This window comes from Nelusetta ayraudi, unplaced genomic scaffold (genome assembly GCF_046127955.1).
Source record: "Nelusetta ayraudi isolate G7.1 ecotype Tasmania unplaced genomic scaffold, CSIRO-AGI_Nayr_v1 ptg000120l, whole genome shotgun sequence".
Taxonomy (NCBI): domain Eukaryota; kingdom Metazoa; phylum Chordata; class Actinopteri; order Tetraodontiformes; family Monacanthidae; genus Nelusetta; species Nelusetta ayraudi.
The window spans coordinates 388894-410773 of record NW_027466170.1 but is presented as its reverse complement, the minus strand read 5'-3'; the positions used below and the strand labels follow the sequence as shown (position 1 = coordinate 410773).

Here is a 21880-nt window from a genome sequence, read left to right as displayed (position 1 = left end):
GCACAAAAACCCTCACCTGAGGTCCAGATTGGCCTCCTTCCATAGCCGATCCATTAACCTCAGAATCTGCAGTGTCAACATGTCTTGTCGTAGGTCTGAGAAACACATTGGAAAAAATAAATAGATTAATTGAATGACACATTAGCTTTAGCCACCATCCGTTTTTCTTTCTTTTGATCCCAACCAGGCTGCTTCTAAATCCCTCTCACCGTCTCCATTCTTGAAGATGATTCCTAAGGTGTCTCCGAGCAGCAGCTTGTTGTTGTAAACAAGCCAAAGAGGCTTCATCTTGGAGTCCATGTAGCGACACTTGTCCACGCTGGTGGGGGGTGGGGGGCGGGGGGCGGGGCAAAGGGACGAGATAAGAAGGCGCACAAAGAAGTTTGAAGTCATCTGAGAAAAATGGAGCCAAGCGTCTCTTTCTCACTTGATGCCAGACAGCTGGACGTTGGGGTTGAGGGGCGAGTGCAGGTCGGACAGCGTGTCTGAGTAGCCGCTCTGCCTCAGACAGGTCATCATGGCCTCCTTGGTCAACATGGCCTCCTTGGTTTTGCTCCGGGCGTTCTTGATGGTTCCGAGCTTGATGAGCTCGTTTACGGATTTTAGCTTACTCAGGGCGTCCACCTGGGACGACGGAGGAGAGAGAGAGAGAGGGAGAGAGAGAGAGAGAGAGAGAAGACAAAAAAAAGTTGGCATCACACAGCAATCACCCCCTGTTATCATCATATCCCCGTTCTACCGACTGCCATGCAGCTCTGACCAGTGCACATGCTGCCCCTCCAGACAGGAAAAGCATCCAGATGAATGATTGTGCGGATGAGGAAGTGGGGGGAAGTTTCTAAAGGAGTGGCCACAATCAACAGTGCAGAGGGCAAAGGTCAAAGGGCAGGAAGCTAACCCTGCTGACGGGCTAAAAATAACAAATCTAGTCCTGCCAGGCTGAACAGCCGCCAGACAGAGTGACAGCAAAAGAGTGAAAATGAGAGGCAAAGTGACAGAGGGTCAACTGCAAATGACAAATGCTCGTGCATGTGTGTGAGCAGCTACCTGTTTTTTTAAAACCTCAATATGAGGGATGCTGCCTCGGCAGTAGGCTTCCAGAATGAGGGCAAACTGGACCGAAACAGCCGGCATGTGGATCTCTGACCTGCAGACACAAGCCACAAGACAGAACATCTCAAGGCTTCCACCGTTTTTCCGCTCCACGCAGTCGATGGCTGCGTGCGTGTGTGTGTGTGTGTGTGTGTGTGTGTGTGTGTGTGTTGTTTTCTCACCGCAGATGCCAGAAGAGGAAGTGTCCTATCTTGCGGTTGGCCTGGGCACGCTCCAGCAGGAAGTGGGTGAGGGCGCAGTCGTAGTACGGCTCATAGCGCAACACCTGCACCAACTGTAGCAAGTACTGCAACAGCTCCTCCGTGCTGGTGGTGGTGGTGGGGGAGGGGGGGAAGACGAGAGGGAAGAGCGGAGACGCATCCATCATTTCTAAACTTGCGGCTGAACCCTCGATGATCTGATTAATACACTTGGCAGACATTAGCGGAAAAGAGAGAAGCAGCGGAGGTGTGGGAGGTAGAAAGGTTCTTCTTTTTTACCTCATTTCCCTCAGGCAGTGCACAGCGTACTCTCGGACATACTGGTCGGGGTAGTTGAAGTCCAGGAGCTCCAGGGCGTCTCTTGGACACAGTTTAGGCCAAATCTGAAGCAGTGCCTGCAGCTAAATGACACACGCAGCAAGATTATTCACTATAATGCCGTGCAAGTCTATGGGGTCAAAAGTCAACTTTGTCCTCGAGACATGGGGCCACTTGCAGGTTCATCGGGATCCCTCAAGACACAGCCACGTCAAATTTGGGGCTTCTAGCCCATGAGGAACCCCGAAACCCTAACCCTAATTCCCGCAGTAACCCTAACCCTAATTCATGAAAGATTTTCTTCCTCCAAGGTGGGGCGTGACAGAGAAAGATTGAGAACTACTGCTATAAAGTCACCAAAAAAAAAACACACCCACTTGCGTAACACGGTGAATCAGACGGCACGGCCAAATTCACTGTGAAAGCCTAGCAACCGTGATTCCCGGCTCAACAGACCTGGGCCATGTCCTCGTGTTTGCTCCACTTGACGGAGAGCAGCAGCTTGGGCAGCGACTGCGGGAAGATCTCGTAACAGTCGTGGCGCAGTTTCCAGATCAGGTCCTTCTCGTTTTCGCACAGCTGAGAGAGGCCGTCCCGCTCCATGATCTCCTTCAGCTCGATGTGGAATTTCTTGCCCCCGCGACCCTGATTGAGAGAAGGAGAGAACGGTCGGTTAAACTGGGAGAGGACTAGGAGAGACAAGCATTTCAACAAGGAGAGGAGCAGGAATTTTAATAGGTAATTAAGTGGAAAGAAAGGAAAAAAAGAAGACGACGACCAGCAGTAGTTACAAAGAAGGACCACAAGATGGCACTAGTGTATCAAAGCTGCGCGATGGATTCTGAATAACTTCCTTGAAATCACTTTTTGAACATATTGAGTAAAACAAGAGATCTGCTTGAAACATGTTTGCCTACAGTTGATTGTCTGATCATAGAGAGGGAAGACTTTCTTCTGCAGCCACAAAGAACAAACACAAAGGGGAGAAAATGCTCAACCTCAGTTTTGCTCATAAAGGAAAAATGTCACAGAAGCAGCAGGGGGGGGGTCAATAACCCGATTGTCTGAAATGCAGCGTATCAAAAGCGGTTCTGTTTAGTTCGGCCTGATCTGTGCATACCTGACATTAAAGGGGTGCTTTCAGGCCCGGCCGCGACATAACACGGTTACATAACTGGCTGCAACACGCCCAAGAGTGAGGGGCGGTGAGACAGGAAAACGTACAAGTAATCTGATTAAAACCTCTCGCTTTAAAGGGGATTGAAATGTTTTCACTGCTACGCCCAGCCGCACTGGACAGTGGGGTCTCCAAGCCACAACTTGCAAGTTCAACACACAAGAAATTTTAAAAATTGTAGAATGGACTGCAGAAAACTGCGTAACGCAGGCTATTAGGTGCAAGAGGTGAGGATATGACCTCTTGGAGTAACAACACCCTGGGGTCAATCAGAGTCCTGCAGAAGAACAGAAACGGCATGTGACCAGAAATGGCTTCAGCAGCAGTGAAGCAGCGGTGGGAGGAGTCGTCTGTGTGGACTCTTACACTTAAATATAATGTACCTACTTATTTATTAGCTGATGCTCAATTAGCTGAAGTTGCATACAAAGCAGAATATTCTAAAAAAATCTCCAGACTGGAAATACTATCGTCAAAAGTCTTCAGTGACCCCAACTGTGGGTGGATGGAGGACCGAACTCAGGAGAAAAAGCTTTAGTTCATGTATATCATGGTTCCTTGCCAAAGAGTATTTCTGAATTAATGGCAACTGGTGTGCAAATCAATTCACCGTGCACGCACTCACCATGGCCATGCAGTCACTGGCTCCGGCGATCTCTGCAGCTTTTTCCAGGATCTGAAAGAAAAGAAAAGAAAAGAAAAAAAGAAGGAAGCATGCATGCATGAGTGGATGCAGACATTCCGATACGGCGCACGAGACGGCACGAGGCGACAAGGCACGTCCTCTTGTGCCAACGGCTGCAGAGTCTGGTGGCGCTCTTTGAGGTCAGTTTGGAGCATAGGTGTCAAACTCTGGCCCGCGGACCAAATTCTGCCTGCAGTGTCATTATATTTGGCCCGTGATGCGATACAAAATCACTGCTAGAGTTGGCCTGCCGCTATTATACAGCACATGCACCGCTAAAAGTCCCAGACTGCTTTACTGGTATTTTGGGCGCATTAATCAGGACAGGATGTTCATTAAAGGATATTATTATTTCTTAATTAGTGTATTGTTGTTATTTTTAAGATCAAATTAAATGTATTATCAGCCTGTGGAAAAAGGTTACTGTTGAAATTTAAATCAAAAGGCTGAAAAAAAAGAAGAGGCATACGATTTCTATCTACATTTTTATTTCTTTTGACTTTTTTTGTTTGTAATTTGATTTTGCAAGTGTTCAATATGAAGTAATTTATTGTATAGTATTAAGACTTGCTTGTTCCAGAATCGGGTTGAAGACAAACTTGTTTGGGTCCATGTGAAAAGGTTCACTGATATCTGATTTTTCAACAAATATCAATGTCAGCCTGGGACCTTGTCTCAAGTTTCACATTTTGGCCCCACTGTGTATTTGAGTTTGACACCCCTGGTTCAAACTGTTTATGTTTTTATATAATGCAAAGGTGTGTGTGTGTGTGTGTGCGTGCGTGTGTGCGTGCGTGCGTGGCCATCTAACCTTATCGAAGGCAGGGAAGACGATGGGGTGCGACAAGTACTCGGGGAAGCTGATGTGCAGTTCTGTGGCGTTCTCCGAGTACGGGTTGGTCTGAATGGTTCCGATGGGGTTCAGCATCTCTTCAAGTTCGTCTGGTGGGAAGGACACGCGTGGACACACACGTGAGGCAAACGTGGCTGTGTACTTGGAGGAGCTCGTTACAGGCCGGCCCCGCTCCCCGCTACCGCCGGCGCTCTGATTGCATTAGCGGCTAATGTAAGCAGCATAAATGTGTTTGTGTTCTACCAGGAAAGGACGACCAGCAGTGCAGGGTGATGTCTCCGGTCTTCAGCTGGCCTTTGTAGTCAAACACCATGGTGTTGACCCACGCGATGGGGTAGTGCTGGATCACACAGAGGAACACAATATTGTATTAGGAGGACGCATGGAGGCGATTGTCTGTTTTTTCTGCCTAAAAGAAAAAAGGCCAGCAGCTTCTCACCACTTTCCCCGCTTTGCGGATGGTCTGGTACTTGTTGATGTAGGGGTTTTTGGTGGACTTCTGCTTCTTGACCTTATCCATGACGGCGTAAATGGCAAAGCAGAGGCGGGTCATGCGCGGCAGGTCGCAGACCGATATGTCGAACTCCAGCGTGGTGTCCCTCCAGGCGTGTTCGGAGCGGCCGCTGCTCTCGCTGCTCACCGCCGTCTTGCAGAGCAGCTCGGTGCCGTGGAAGAGCCCCGCCCTCACCTGGATCTGCAGGCGGATGGAGGGGTTAGTTTCTATGTGATTTCTGTATGGACACGTTCAAAACAAAAAATAAAATAAAATATATAAATAAAAACAAATAGTCGTGAGATTCAAAGAAATGACATTAAATTCACAGGGTGTGTCAGAACTTTTGACTGCTAGTGTGCTTATTTAATTCAATGCTTTAAAGAGAGATTGAATTATCAGCTCGCACATCTGCATTGACTTCGGTTTTGTCCAAAAAAAAGGAAGTGAAGTTGCAGCATTGTCCATTTATATTCCTGTTAGTGATTTCAGCTTATGGTACGAGTGCATCACATACACACAGCTGGGTGAAAACAGGTCACAGATGTACTGTTGCGTTAAAAAACCCCAATAATAACCAAGAAAAAGAATCAGGGCAAGTATTGCCTCCTCTGAACGTCTGGCAAGTACTTATGGCAGTAGAGCAGCATTGGTGAGACCCAATTAAAATTAACTAGTGCATTCGCGGCAAGTAAGGTAGCGAGCCTGTTTGACAACGAGACTCATTGATGTTTCAGTAAGTTACACGAAAACCAAAAATACAAAAAAGAAAACAGCCACAGAAGTTTCATTCCAAAATATGGTCTGTGGTTTTTTGGAACTTGGCAGTTGGATTTTAATGAGTTGTTGTTGTTTTTTTTTCTTCCTATTGTCAGACTGAAAGCATTTATTTTGCCAGAGCAGACATGCGACACTGTGTGGGAGACGAACCTTGAAGGTGCACGCAGGATTATTTTTTTTTAGCGTGCACACAGTGACTCATTAACAGGAAGCTAAATTAATGTTCTCTGGCTGTGTGCTAATCAAGTGTTTACCTTGGCAGTCTCCTCCGCGTTCACCTTGCTGCCTTTCAACAGGACTATCTTAAAGGGGCTCGACACTTCCCACACACACGTCTGTACTTGCTGCAGAGGGAGAAAAGTGAGAGCAGAGCAGAGCGTTAGAGTAATATACTGTAAAAATACACCCTCCCACGCACCACGTCTTCACACCCGCCTGCTCGCTCGCTGCACACACACACACACACACACACACACACACACACACACACAGAACAATGTGGGAGGTCAGCTGGGTCACTCAGATGTCAAGCCGAGTGGATTTGCAAGGGTCAGCAGGAAAAACAACATCACAAGACACCGGGAGTTTATGAACGTGACTAATAGTCCTCCTGTTGTTTGCTTCCTGTGTCTCTGGGCGGTTGTATTGTTGCAGTGCGCATGTCACCTCCTGTGTAACTGTGTAACGGGCCCACATCTTGGATTTAAAAACACAAGCAAATTGGTTATAGAATGAATAAGACTGCTGTTAACACAAAAACAACAGCAACAGCAATAAGTGCCATCATGAAAACCTTCCAATAAACTAACTTCATTTTGGATTTCTCTGTTTTGGATATATCTATTAGACACGACATAGAAAGCCGATAAGGCTACAAAGTATGACCAAAACAACCAATAAGAAATTACATCTCACTTCCTGACAGACAGCTGTGCTGTTACGGTAAAAACAACTTGATCTAAGGAAAGCGTCTTAGTCTCGGTCCTGTTTTGGTCCTCTGATTTCCTCTCCAAGCACCACCTACTGCTGTTTGTGCAGTTTACCAGTATATAGCCTCCAACACTTACACCCCGCTTGCCAAAATCAGAGGACTGGTAAATACACAACAGATTAACATGCAGGAGTGAAAGGTTGCCCGTTCCCGGCTTTGTACTCACCGAGCAGGAAATTACTCATTTCGATAAATGAAACTTTATGCGATTCTTCCTCATTCCTCACTCAAACCAAAGTCTTAAACTGGAGCCTTATTCCAAGTCTTGACACCTTGCAACATCCATTTAACAATATTTCCATATATCAAAGTGTTCATGGTGTCATTAGCCGTCGGACGTCTACTTTGCAGTTTTGCAAAACGTGCCAGAATTCTGTCTAAATTATTGTGCCTTGCCGTACAATAAGGCTACTCATATTTCCCACATACTCATAGGGAAATGTGGAAGTGAAGCAACTAGTAACGCGACTGTTCAACCATAACGTGGGAACAACTTGGGGTAGGGAAACTTGCGTAAGAACGGTTCTGGTGCTCTTATGATTAACTGGAATAAGAACCTCGCCGTGCACTTTGGCACCGTGACTCACTTGCGGCGCATCCAAGGTGCGTACGGCCAAGACAAGTACACTTGCAATGTCACTGCAATAAACCCCTCAAGGGGTAAAAAAAAAAAAATCGTGAAGGTCGATTCAACCAACCACCTGACATTTAATCTGCGCGCACAGCCGCGTGATGATGTCACTCTGCACCTGGCAGCAGCAGAGGAGCAGCGACAACGCCAGCGGTGTGACAGCGTGGCGAATGCTAGCGGGGCGCTGCAGACCCGTTCTGACACAGTTGGATCTTCGCCTCGTAAACGACAGGTGGCGGCGACCGCCGTGTTTACTCGGTAAACCTCCACACCTGCTCCATTCAGTGCAGGTGACTCACTCAGATTACTGAGGTGTGGAGGCGAGCGCACGGCCCAGGATGCACGGGGCGGATGTTAAGATAAAATGAGGAGGTCGTTCTCTAGGAAAGAAGAGGTTCGCGTTGCCTATGCGATACTGAAACGAAACAAACATTTTAAAGTTGGTGTAAGAGGAAGAGTGGATTGTGCCGTTTTATTTTAAAAAAGAAACACGCCGCAGAAACAGGAAGTGCATTCATTCACAGCCACAGGAGTGGGCAGACTAACCGTGGGCGCCCGTCTCTTCGGGGGTAGCGGTAAGGGAGGGTTGGACGACTTGCGGCTCACCACCGCTCCGATGGCGGAGATTTCCCGCTCAAACAAGGTCTGGATGGCGCTGTGGTGGACCAGCGTGAGGTGCGGCGGCTCCTTGGCCTGCATGCACGTGCGGATGTACTGCAGGCAAGAAGAGCGGGGCGGACCCACACCGTCAGGAATGAGATTGTAGCTACTGTTTGTATGGAATCAGAGTCATTTGCTGTTCAGGCATCTGTTTTTTTTTTGCTTATTCCCAGTGACAATGTATAATTTGAAGGCCTCATCCCCCCCCACCAAAAAACACAATATGGACCCAAACTTCAGTCAGGATTCTTGCTGCAGCTCGATGTCGAGACACTGACCTTGTACTGACTCAGCGGGTGGTCTCCATGGAGGAACTCCAGACAGTGGCTGACCCTCAGCACATACTGACCCTGCAGGGTCTCCTCCTCGGGCCCGTGGGTGGTCAGCCACTTCCTGACGGCCAGCTCCATCAGGTCGGTGGGGGTGCAGGACAAGGACACCTTCAGACTGGCCGAGTCCTGGCGGTAAGGACGAGATCAGAGACAGAGCGAGCGGAGGCTGTGAGGTGATTGATTTGTGCGTTCAACCCACGGCTCGGCAGATAGCGGCTGCGAGATACTGAGGAAGCAAAGATGAGATAGCGAGCCGTGACCTCGGACCGTCTCGATGCACGCTGCACGGAACGAGAACGTTTACACATGCATCAGAAGAAAAATAAATGAAAGAGAGAGAGAGAGAGGGGAAAAACCCACGCACCCACCGGCCTCTCGTGCAGCTCAAACAGGCCTACGGTTGAATTCTCACATGTTTGAGCACTGGAGTCTCACACAGACATACACGTGTTCACACACACACACACAACAGTTCAAACAAAAGCCATCTCAGACTCGACTGGACGTGGATGAAGTGCAGATTAACCACTAAAATGTGAAAATCCTCCACACAATTGAAACAACAGCTCTGGCTTTTACCCCACCGAGTCCTACTATTTATAGCCGCCGCTGACCTGATGCCCAAGGTGGGATTACCGTCATTTCCTGGAAGTTTTGATAAAAATATCACCAATTAATTACCAACGACAGCCAGCGTGGAATTGGAAAGCGAAAAAGGTCGCCGTGTGCTTGAGAGGGTTTGGAGGTTAAAGCAGGATGAGATTTGGATGCCGTGGCCACGTCGGCCTCGTTCCCTTTCAGAAAATTAAACCACACCCCCTCACACTTCCTGGCTACTATATGGCTTATTGTGTCTGGCCTCCCAAATTAGACTTCCTGCAAGCATCCACCTGAGCAGCTTGGCACAGATGGTCAGTCATTTTTTTTTTTTTTTTGCTGCGTACAAGCGACTCTGATGTTGATCAGAGCTGAAAACTTGCAGGTCTGGAGGAGACCAGCCATCTGCTTTGATATCACAACAAATTATTTTTAACGCACGGGCAATTAGGAAGACTGGAGTGGGGGTGGTGGAGAGGAAGGAAGAGGCAGGAGGAGGAGAGTTTGGAGAGGGAGAAGGGCATCGAGGACCAGTTTAATCAGGGTGCCGCTCCCCTGAGCTGCGTATGTGCACACGTGTCCATGAGGATGGCATCATTTTTTTGCGACCCACTTAGTTTGCGTCACATGACGAGCCGGTTGGGCCCCGGTCGCGTGAGCCCAGCGCCGCTCCCGAGCTCTGATGCAGGCGCCTGCCGCTGGTGTCACATGGCTACTTTTCCTACACAAACAGGGCGGTTTTGTGTGCCGCAGTGAGTCACACCGCTATTCCGAGCGCTTTGTGTGTGCCGTGTTGTGCACACTTTGTGTTTTGCTGATGGGCTTAACAATGTGTTTGCTTCTCTATTCAATCGAGCCTGCGTGAACTAGCAAGGTAAATTATACATTTCTCTTTGTGTATGCTTTCAAGTATCTCTTCCCGTAATGCAGTCTGCTGAGTGGGAATTCACCATTACAATGCGCAGTGGGGCATTCTATCTTAAAGTACACTGCTCTGGAGCGTTTGTCTTCACGCCCCAGTGAACAGAATAAAAGTTATTGCGAATGATTGTTGCAAATGTTCACAAATGAAAGACATTCGTTAAATTCTCATCTGCATCATATGATGAACTAATAAGGTTACAATGTGAATTTCTGTCTTTTTCCATCACAAAAAGGTTCACATGTAATTTAGTCTCATCAACAGCCCATGCACATGACACTCCCTGGATGGGTGCTACACCAGAATGCTACGAACTGTTCTGAAAGTGGACCAGAACATCCACATTACCAACCGGGACCTGTACGGGCAACTGCCGAGGCTCGGCAAGAAGGTAGCAGCTGGGAGGATGAAGCTGGCCGGCCACTGCCACAGACATCGGGAGCTCCCGGCCAGCAGGCCGGTCCTGTGGGAACCAACGCGCGGGCATCGATCGTGAGGACGTTGCGCGCTAACGTATGTGGACGTCCTGAAGAAGGACGCGGGAGCTGAAAGCTCTTCCGAGCTGGCCGGGTGCATGGAGAACCGGAAGGATTGGAGACTCCGGTGGAAGCTCGTCTGAGGACGACCGCACGCTCGCGGTAAAGACGACGGCTGTTTGGTATCGGCAGCACCGGGGCTGCAGGCTCACCTGGGACTGGTCGAAGTGGATGATGACTTTCAGGTCAGCCGGCCGGTCGTTGGGCCCGCCGTTGACGGCCGGCCCGGCTGAAGGCTCCAGCTGCGGCGAGAAGCACGCCTGCAGCCACTCCGTGCACGTCATCGTCTGGAATTTTTGCATCCTGTCCTCGGTGATGCGGATCATCTTGCTCCGGAAGTCTTTCACCTCCTGGTCGTTAATGCCGTCGAGTTCATGCAGACCTATTGGTGGCGGTGGGCAATAAAGATAATAAAAATGGAGTAGGGATCTGCATATACTTGGCTAACCCTCGTCAATCCTCATTAAAATGCACAAACACCTGTGCAACACTTCCAGCCAGACAAACAGGCAGTGGCAGCAGTGTTGCATTTATACAAACTGGTAACAGACACCATCTCCTGTGAGAGGAGTACCTCGTACAAATTGCAAAAAGTCTGGACTACTGACTTGTGATACCATCTTATCTCAAGTGGGGATGCTATGTTATTATGGGCTTTATAAAGCCATACAAACCTCAGAAATTAGTGTCACATGACTCTTTGCGTTCTGAAAGAGGCTCTGGTTCTGAGCAGGTCCGTGTGAGGACAGACAACAAAACAAAAAGAATAAACAGTTTGTGTAAGGGGTTTGTGAGTATGCAAGTGGTCTCTTCCGTTTGAAGAGACCACTTTAGCCTGACATGATCTTTAAAAGGCTTTTGTCAGACCAAAGTGGAGGCAGGAGGAGGGGAAATATCAACATCGCCCAGGTCTCCTTTAATTAGACCCAGAGTCTTTTCTCTGCGCTCCTCCGCTGCGACCCCAAGACCTCCGATACTCTTGGTCAGAACGAGGGCGGAGGATCTGCTTTCATCTGTGACCTCGCATTCAGAGAAATATTCAGTCTTTTTGTATCTCTCTGCGAGTTCCCGTCTCCCTACATGACATCCTTTCAATACAATCCTACTGCGACGTCCACGCGCCGCCGCCGCCACCATGGCTGCAACTAAAGCTTTTCATTGACGATTGTTCTGCAAGTTATTTACTTTACCGGCCAATTTTCCATTTTGTCTTCTCTAATAAAGATCAAAGTGTGATTCCCCACAGCCTGAGGGGACGTTTGCTCCGCTTCAAACAATAACCACAAGCAGAGCCATTTACTCCGCTGTTGTTTAATGTGGAGAAGAGAACCAAATCTTTAAAAATAACGACGGATCCAGAAACAGTTCTGCCTGTTTGACGGTGAACTTTCTTGAAGGATGGCGCACTGGCGGAAATGCTTTCCCATCCAGGCTGCAACGACGGACAAATCAATTTGTACATGCAGCTCTAAACAGATCAAGTCTGCTCTGCTCCAGACATTGATTCACATTGTGCTTTTTTGACAGTCGGGATTGATCTCGTCTGCTCCCCTCAAAGGGCTTATCTTCACCGGGGGGGGATGATACAAGGTGACGGCTGATGGAAGACATGTGAGGAACGTGTACAGCGACTCTATCAGCTGGCAGGGCTGCTCTTAGGAGCCGACCGTTGATGGATGTCCAGTGTTCCAACCCTCCCCCCCCCAAAAAAGGCCAAAGAAGATCACTTAGTGGGGTGGGATCATTCTCTCTACGCATGAGAAAAGTTTAACTGTGCCACTTACTGACTCAAAGTGCTTCTCTTTGTTGGCCACGCCAAATTGGGACAGAGAAGAAATCAGTTTGCGAAGGGCGTGCAAGCGCTTGCATAATAATTGGCTATAAAAGAAGCCTCACCCTTGCCGATGAGCACGCCGATTTTGGAGTCCAGGAGGCGGTCGGCCCGGCCGCAGTTGCGCGTCACCAGCTTGAGCATCGGCAGGAAGGGCCGCACGTCGCACAGCCGGCGAGTCTCGTCCTCCAGCTCCTCGTGCACGGCCGCCTGGTTGATGCACTGGAACATGTGGCTCTCCATCTCGCCCAGGGCGGGGAACAACGGGAACGACTGAGCCTGCTTCCATAAGAGCTGCAGGGGGAGAGCGAAGTTTCACACAACTGGTGCCTTTTGCGCAGCGCAAACGCACAAAACAAACAAAAAATACACGGGGAGAATCACTGGCTGCATTAGACTCAGTCAAACAGATTTCCATTGGTCAGATGGGCGTCCAGAACAAACAAGAGCCTATAAATTATACACTGAAGACATGCGTACGATGAGGTCTTGTATTAAAAGAAATGTATATCTTAAAGATCTGGATCAAGAACGACTCACAACACAGTGACAACTCCTGGTTGAGCCGTTCAGGATGTGAATCATGTGTCCCTGACGTGAATCACGTCCCTGCTGACCAAACAGCGTCACTGCAGTTTCGTGTCAGTCCATCTGTGTGTTATTCTGAGGTCGTGCAGCTGAGCTCTAACCCACTGGACTGGAATGCACTACACAATTTGAACTAAATTAATAACAAACAAAATCAATCTTCTCTTAACTTCTCTGCTGACACCTGTGGTCTACATGTATTGAGTCCACCATTGCAGGAGGACACTCCTGGAGAGAAATTAGACGTGATCTGTTTCACAAGACAGCAGCCTAGTTCCAAATATGACAAGACATTCCAAAACAAATAAAATTCCTTCGGCATTAAAAATAACTTTCTCCATCAAAACACTCCTTATAAATAAAAGCACATTCTTTACTTCTTTTTTTTTTACCTGCTGCACTTTTCAGAAAGTGGGTCCTTACATTTGCAGTTCTGAAATAAAAAGGCGCCGATATCTCTTCTAGGGTTCGGGAGTTCATTCATTTCTTTCAATCGTTGCCTTTTGCAATTACTGGTGGTGCGAAGACAATGGTTATTGTATTAAACAGACGCTCACAACAGAACCACTTCACTTCCTTATTCTGAATCTTCCAATGCTTTGTATTCACTTCCTGCCCAGGTGCCATATGCTGACCATTCAAGTTTCAGTTTAACATAGGGATGCAAACTATCGATTAACTAATTAATCGTGAGTTGATTGACCTAAAAACATTTATCCTGACTTTAAGTTGACTTCTAATGGGTCACATTTCGACTTTTTTTTATTGTTTGTTTATTTTATTCATTGATTAAAAGTAACTTGTTCTGGGTATATCATGACCATCACAGTATTGAATTGCCCTTTCCTACCACAACACTATTATAATGAAATTAACCACCCATGTAAAAAAAATCTTCAACTAATTGTGACAAATATAATTTAATCGATTCAATTCTAAATTTATGTTAACAATTATCGATTAATTGTTAACATCCCTAGTTTAAAAACAACAATATACTTTCATGAGTCATGGCAAGTTGTAGAGCAAGAGAAGAGGGGACAAGCCAACAGTACATTCACTGAGGCACCTGACATTACAACGGCACTAAAAATAGAAGTGGCATAATGTTTTTGTCCCACTTGCACTGACCGTAAACATCCAACCAAACAAAGGAAAAGAAAAAAAAAAAAAAAAAAAGTGGATGACAACCTGTTTGACTGAGCATACACAGCTCAGCGCGGCGTTTCGTTATTATTTTTGTCTGATTCATTCAACTGTTTGGGAAACAAATGGAGCTTTGATCAACACAACTCACATTAACACATACTGTAAAGCACGGATTTGTTTTCACACGTTTTATGAAACAGCTTTTGATGTATATGGGCGTCATGTTTTGGAAATACGAGCCTTTTCATCCTCCTACATAGTTGTGCAAGTATGTCATTAATTCACTGGCGTCATCCAGTCTTTGCTGATGGAACCTCTGCAAGCAGTGAGAGTGTTTTTGTTTGTTTAATACATAAAATTAAGTGCAGTCAATGAGCGTCTGCGGTAGTGTGGGACTACATGGCGGATTTATTGCGAAATTCAAGCCGCTGGATATTTCCTTAAGCCGCCGCATTAAATACGTGTTTTCGGGACCACATTCGCTGCAGCCACAGATGACGTCACCAGCGATTTGTGAGCCCAAAGCGGGAGGTGGACCCAAACAAAATACTCCCACCCGGCCACAGCAGCCACCCCCTGTCAAAACAGGCATTAGATAACGTCTGACAGGCTGCGTGATTGTGTGTGGATGATGCAGTCTGGGCTTTTTTTCCCAACCGACAACACGACGGCACGACAACACTCAACCCTCCGGAACTCACTAGCTTGATGTGCTGGATGGTCGCCTCGCGCGGGACGTCCATCTGGATGTAGATGCCGGTGGGCAGCAGGAAATCCACGGTGACCTGGTCCAGAGCGTGGCCAGCCAGGGGCGAGTGGGCCGCCCACATATCCAGGTGGTCGGTCATGGCAGGAGGCATGGCTGGGGACACTGCACGCTACCTCAACCATAGGGACCTGAGGGCAAGCGACAGAACAAAGGGGAGGCATTCAGACTGAGCTTGGGGTATTCCCCATGACGGCGGCTGAGGGCTTCGTGCGCAACACTGGAAGAACTGGGACACAAACGTCAATAAAATGACCTCAGAGATAATAAAAAAAACAGCCTCGAAAAAACATTTACGTCCGTCTGGAAAACTATACTTTGACCACATTAGCTGCGAAGGGCCGACCCGGTGTTGCAGTGGTTAGCGGCGTAGCAAGGTCACGTCCGATTTCTGGGTCTGGGGCTTTTCTGTGTGGTTGATTTAATATCTATTCAATATCTACTTTTCCTCATTAATACGTTCTAATTTAGGCCTTGAATTTCTTCTCTTCCAGCATCACCGCGACCCTGAGAGCAAACCTGCAGTTTGATAATGTCAATAACTTATTTTTCTTCCACAGCTGGTTAAAACTTTCTAAAAAAATTCTCGATGTCCTTTCTGGATGTTTTTTTTTTTAAAGTTTTGCAATTACATGGCTCCGGCCTCAGCCTGCAACTCACAACCGGTCGAATTTGACAAGCGTGCTCTTTTGTTGACAATAGGTGGACAGACTGAGGATTGATGTGGTTGTGGCTTGATGGCGGCAGCAGCAGCAGCAGAGCCTGCAGCCATGTCCAGTGAGTAGCTGCTGGCTCCAACTTGGGTGAGGGCCAGTGCTCAGAGGAATGCCCACTAAGCAAACAGAACAAAAGGTCAGCTTGCCCCCCCACCCCCCCGCCCCGCCCCCCATCTCACAATCTGGAGCCGCACACTTATATATTTATGACTGCAGCGCCACATGAGAGAGAAACAGAATCGCTTTGCTTGAAGGGGGGGTTGTTATGTTTTATTTCCCCCCCACCCCGAAGTTTAGGTGTTTCCATTACCTGTTTTTTTTACTGCGATATTTAGATTTTGCACAATTCTAGGGGTCATGGAAACGCAGCTTGTGGCGGTCACAGATTAGATGCAGACAAGTGAGATCTGCTCATCAAAGTGCTTTTTCCTCAGCTGCTGGGTGTGAAAACAGCATAGTTTTCCCCCAGTGGTGCTGGTACCTCCCCACCACACGCACCTGTCTCCCTCCCATTACCTCGCCATCAAGCGGCCTGGGACAATAACTCTTCCGCCCTGCCGGCCGGCCGGCCGCTGTTCCATCTCCATCCATCGGCCATTAAAACCGACGGCGCTGATTGCCGCTAATGGCCCCTCCCCGCTCTCCTGCCGCCCAAGTTAAGTGCTCGGGCTCCCAGCTGATGGCCGCGCGGCCGGGGGACGGCCCGCTATCTGCTGTGCATTTGGAGCCACCGTTTCGACCACTTAACATTATCGGACAAGTGGGTGGGAACAATCTAGCGGGGCTCTTTGTGCGCGCGCTCTGCGGGCTGCAGATCCTTCTGAGAGCATCTTGAAGGGGCTTTAGCGTCGCCGCCGCTGCCTCTGGAGAGGCTCGACGGACTAGAGTCAGACAAATTAGTCTTTTTCCACTCTCACGAGACAAAGCTTCAGGTGTGGCACAGGGAAACCCCCCCCTTTTTAGATTTTCAGTCAGGTGCTCGACAATGACGTGTCTGTGCAGTTACAAAAGGTGCACAGTTACACAGTGGAGAGGCAATACGATCTTCTGCACATCTGAGGCTCAAAGGAGAATGAACAAGGGCAACGGCTCGTCCATAGAGAAACAATGACTCATTAACTGTAGGCTGGTGTTTGTGGAACAGAGGCCTTGAAAAGTGTCGCGAGTCCCATTTAGCGCCCTTCACTCTTAGACACAAACATACACACACAAACAGGGGCAGCATGCATACAGGTGAGCGGGGTTACTGAGGGTATGGTGGCAGACAGCCAGAGGTCTGCTGCCAGGTCGGGTTTCAGCGCCGCGATAAGAGGAGAACAAGCAGCGGTGCAAGATGAGCGAGAAAGCGAGAGCTCCCCGGGAGGACAGAGCAGCCTGCTGTTCGGCCATCCATCATCTGGAGGAGTAAATAAACAGCCGCAACGCCGCAGGTCCGCAGCTCCCGGGCCCATCTCTGCAACTTCAGGTTTTCTGTTGAGCAAACATTAAGGCCAACTCTGCGCCCTGACTGCGAAAGCTCCTCGAATAACTTCTGTCCGTCCAGCAGCGGCAAAGGACAGGGGAGACTAAGACTTAGAGACCGAGAAGGAGGAAGAGTGAAGCTTTTACCTTCACGGTAGAAAACTGCTGACAGTCTCGCACAAGACTTTAAGCATACAACGATATTATACAGTATATTTAACTGCCATTTCGCAAAAAGGAGAACTGTGGGATGAAGTGTGAAACACTGATCCACTGAGTTGTAAATCTGATGCACGGAAGCATTTTCCACGTTCAAGAAGAACAGTTTCCTCTTGTCAAAGGAGCGACTACACACTGCTAAACACCAAAGACACTCAGCATGCTACAGTTTGCATCAATCTCTTAATAAGCCACCGCCTTATATAAATATCATGTTGTGACCTAATTACTTGTGCTGCGAGATTTTCATGTTTGTACATCCCTTCTAAGAATCCTGAAGGGTTTCCACTCTACTGTAATACAGACATAATGAAACTGTGTGTGTGTGTGTATGTGTGCGTGTACGTGCCGGGAGTGCGTGTCAATGTCTGCTGATTAAAGGTCCTGTGACACATTTTCTTCCACCGGGCTAAAATTAAAGTTCACAAAGAGGATCTAAGAGCTCAACATTACAAACACTGCACTTATGTTATTGACTGTGGAGCTGGAGAGAAATACTGAGGCCGACTTGAGTCAGCGTTTCCGCTTTGGGGATGAGCGGGTGAGTAAGTGTGTGAGTGTGCGTGAGTGTGTGTGTGTTTTGTGGAGGAGTTGGGTGGGGACTGGACAGTGGAAGTGGGCTTGTGTGAATGAAGAGGTGTAAAAGAAACGACTCCTGTGTCAAGTTGCCGTGTAGCGCTGTCCAAATGTTTCGGTCCAATCCGATCAAATAAAGACAATAAATCAAGAAAACGAGAAGTAGAAGAAGTTCTCTGTGAATGGATAAAAGTTATCCGACTCTTTGGTCCGATATGTTCCGCTGGCTTGAAAAATTATCCCATAAAATATGATAGCGCTTCACTGTTTACTTGCAGTAAAAAGTTAAGAAATAATTGAGGTTATTAGAAGACTAAGAGCACTTCTATCTTCCCGTGTTTGGATTTTAGAGAGCAGCTCATAAACTGAGTGCACAAATGAGTCAGAAAAGTGAAAATACAACAAAAGATGGACAGCTTCTAGTTTTCAATCCAATGGCTAAATGGGAGGATGGAATTCCAATAAAATGATGAATAGCCCCAATGCTGTAGATAAAGTATCCTTTAAAAAGGGCATGGGTTTAATTTTACTCTCACATTGTGAACACACAAAGATAGAGTGGACATTGAATGAACGCTCCGACTGCCGCAGGGAAACCGGACAGCTGCGCAGAAGGAGGAACAGAGCTCGTAGGCTTTTTCTTTTTGCTTCTGTACAATACGCCCACTATGTCCAAATCAGGCTGAATATTAATGTCTGAGTGTGTGTGTGTGTGTGCAGTTAAACAGAAATAGCAGTTTAAGTTCCACAGTACATGTTTGTGTGGTTGACGTGTGGACCAGCGGTCAGCTGGATGTGAGTGTGTGAATAGCAGTGAAACTCACAGTGGTCTGCAGCCAACTTGAGCAGACTAACTCAAATGTAGGACTTCAGCACATCCCAGAAGCACCTTATGCTTCTCAATGCGGATCAGAGTCGACCGATCCACAACAACAACAACAACATCATCACTGTGCTGTCGTTTCCCTAAAGGTGAAAGAAACAGGGAAGTAGCACAAAGCCCAATCCTCAGATCTAATGGGGAACAAATGACGCATCTCGGAGGAAAACATGAATGAAACGGCGGCGTGGAAGTGCGAGTACGTGTGTGATTGTGGGAGTGTGAACTGCGCGCTGTAGTGTTAGCCACTTCCAGTGACACAGTGGCACATGGTCGCCGCTTCGCAGACAGGAAGGAGTGACGCGCTGATGGGAAATGAGTGGCAAACAACGAGCCGTGCAAAAAGTCCCTGTCGGTCATTCAGAAAAAAGAAAAAAGAAGATGAGGAATGCTCAGTCATAGCGTAAGCTGCTCGTCTTGCACCTCCTGAGGAGCTATTTTTTAAAATTTTGTTTACAGTATTCACACCAAAGAAAGATCAAAATGAATTAAAACAAAGTTTGAATGCAGAAGGAGCGCAGAAAAGTTGGAATGGACTTTCCTTTAAAACAAAAAAAGCCTATAATTTTTTTAAGCAAAATACTTTAGCTGCTGGATATTTTCAGAGTTTGATTGACAAATCAGCTTTCAGTTCAGTTTTTCAGTCGGCTCTTACTGGAAGCAGGATGTTGTAGAAAATATAAAACAACCGCAGCTGAAAGCATTTGTTTCCTACTTTACTAATCAACAAATGTGTCCCGACTGCACGCAGAGTGATATCTGCAAACAGGAGGACTGCAAATAGCTTCAACAACATAATAATAATAATGATGATAATAATAATAATAATAACAAACGATTCCTTTTTATGTGCTGAGCGAGTCAAAGAGGAGCGACACGCATCATCATTAATCTCTTGAGACAACAAGACTGCATTTTCATCAGTGACAGCATGATGAATCACTCAGGAATATAGACAGTGACAGTAGAAATCTGCACCATGACTAAATCCAGTTTAAAGGGCATTAAGAGTCCTAACAGGCGCTCCGGGCTATAAATAGTGTCACTGCAGCTGCATCAGGTGCACCGGGTCAGCTGGGTTTCTTTATGGCACAACACGGATTCCTTCCAAATGAATCCACGACTCTCTATAGACTTGACAACGAAACGCACTTCTGAGAATGGGGACACATTGGACATTGAACAGATGTTGTTAGACTAGACAGAGGTTTGAACTGGAAGCCAAGGATTGATTTCCAACCCCCTACAAATCCTCCATCTTCGCATCAGAAATGAGTAACATGAGAACGATAAAACTCGCCAATGTTTATTAAAATTGACAAAAACCATTATGCTTCGTCACTTAAGCTGACAATTTTGCCCTAGACATGAAACCGCTTTAATTCCAGGAGTCTTCATCGATGAGGCTTATACCGGTGAATCCAACTTGCATCACACTTATAATTATGTCGTGTATACAGTACATTCCACAAATTTTGGCATTGGTGCGAGTGTGTTTCAAACACACACACAAACACACGAGCAAAAGAAGCAAAGGAAGGACTTTTCTCTCATCAGGAGGAGCCGCTGACGAGCTAAAGACTGACACAAAAAAAAACAACAACAAGGGAATTTTGCATAAACTTGACGAATCACTGTCGGTTCCACATGCTCGAAGCAAACCGCTGCGGCTTGAGATCGTCTCCAGCACTGTGTGGTACTAGTAGTCGTAGTCAGTGCCCCTTCTAACCAGAGAGAAAACACCTGCGCGACCCGCTTACGCAACAGCAGTGGGTGAAAGACAACAGACGCAGCCATCCGCTGCTTCTACGTCACTCAGTATGAGAGAGAGAGAGAGAAGGAGAGAGAGAGAGAGAGAGAGAGAGTGAGAGAGAGAACTGCAGTCATTGAGAAAGAAAATGTGAAGCCCTGGTTATTGTGCAGCAGCAGCAGCACCGTCCTGTCAGGTGGAGCAACCTGCCTGGAGGAAAACAAGATCTCACACGTTCACCTCAAACAGCAGCGGCAAACCGTTGAAACATGTTGGCGCTCAGTCCCGTCACCCATGGGTGCAAATGTGTGGCAACAGTGGGCGAGTCACTCTCACACTGGCCGGGTCGTTAGAGAAAAGGTGGGATTTTTTTTTTTTTTTTTTTTTGGCCTCCGAGTTGAAATTATTTACGCCGTTTAAGAGTCCGAAGGTTGCGATTACTTTCCGTCAGACTGAAACAACGGCGGCGATCACACGCACACTCCCTAGGTACATACCCTCAGCAGCTGTGCGTGGTAACGTTTACGATGTATATCGGAGACTAATTCCCCTCAGGTCTGTGGGCACCGTGGCCGAGAGCATATTTAGCCTGTCTTGCTGTTTGCCAGCGTAGAAGTTGATGCGACAGATGTTGTCAGCCTGACCTGCGATTCCTTTACTGGATTTTCTCCTTTTGTTTCCTGGCAGAACCCAACAAACTCCTCAGGTGCAAAAAAAAAAAAAAAAAAAAAAGCATTCAAACTGTGCAAACAGTGGTGTGCAAAATCCATTTGAATCCGTTTTTCCTGCAATAATGCATCTGTAGACTCCCCAGGAATGAGAAACAACCATCGTTTGTTTATCTTTCAGAAAGTTAACGTTAAAAAAAAAAGTGCACAGTTCACAAGTTCAGGCCTTTGAGAGCTCACAAAGGGCACGCACACCACTCTCAGGTAAGCAAATGCTCAAATGGTGAACATTAAACGTCATGAACTTGTGCTGTGCAGAGTCTTGGCACCGGGTGCGCTGTGCTCTGCTGTTGTGCTCCGCATGAGATGCGCACACAATAATGTAAACATGTCGCGTGCCAAGTTTCAACAGGCAATAAAAGCTACATGGCTGCGCAGGCAGGCAGGCAGGCAGGCAGGCAGGCAGGCAGGCAGGCAGGCAGGCAGGTGGGCGGGCGGCAGCGGAAAACAAACGCTGAGGCGAGGGAAGCGTACGATTACGATGTCAAGGCATAAATGCAAATATCAGCGTGTGAGTGACTGTCACGTTAGTGACCATTTGTATACCTTCAGGACATCTGTCGCAGGAAAATTGCCATGTGTCCCTTCAGTCACAGCGGTTTACTTTAAATAAACCACTGTGACTGATGCCCCAAATAATGTCTAATATCTAGCACATACAGCAGAGCAGTGTTCTGGTGGGTCGCAACCCAAAAAATGTTGGCTGCGGAGCCGTCGGCTTTGTGGGCAGACGCCCCCCCCCCCGGCACCCCCGCCCCAAGATATATCAAAAAATGGGACTTTAACATATGGATATTTGAGATTTACAGAGAAAATGTTGGACATTTATTTTGCAAGAAACACAATTCAATTCATTCATACAATGATTATGACGAAATAGATTTTGGCTTGCGACTTCACGATAAGGAAAACAATAAAAAATGTTGAG

The 21880-nt window shown here is 47.4% G+C and overlaps 1 protein-coding gene across 1 annotated transcript in view; it reads right to left on the bottom strand.

Annotated features, from left to right (window-relative positions):
• The window catches only part of pik3cb (phosphatidylinositol-4,5-bisphosphate 3-kinase, catalytic subunit beta), a 45509-nt gene that overhangs the window by 6797 nt on the left and 16832 nt on the right, over positions 1–21880 (bottom strand). Inside the window, exons 3-19 of the mRNA XM_076049895.1 lie at positions 14558–14753; positions 12185–12413; positions 10441–10670; positions 8180–8359; positions 7788–7955; positions 5874–5963; positions 4786–5040; positions 4590–4686; positions 4305–4435; positions 3434–3484; positions 2088–2276; positions 1593–1714; positions 1275–1418; positions 1048–1147; positions 428–624; positions 210–319; positions 17–95 (exon numbers count right to left, since the gene is read on the bottom strand). Of these exons, the coding sequence (XP_075906010.1) occupies positions 17–95; positions 210–319; positions 428–624; positions 1048–1147; positions 1275–1418; positions 1593–1714; positions 2088–2276; positions 3434–3484; positions 4305–4435; positions 4590–4686; positions 4786–5040; positions 5874–5963; positions 7788–7955; positions 8180–8359; positions 10441–10670; positions 12185–12413; positions 14558–14716 (2531 nt within the window). The 5' untranslated portion in view covers positions 14717–14753. The remainder of the gene's footprint in view (positions 1–16; positions 96–209; positions 320–427; positions 625–1047; positions 1148–1274; positions 1419–1592; positions 1715–2087; positions 2277–3433; positions 3485–4304; positions 4436–4589; positions 4687–4785; positions 5041–5873; positions 5964–7787; positions 7956–8179; positions 8360–10440; positions 10671–12184; positions 12414–14557; positions 14754–21880) is intronic.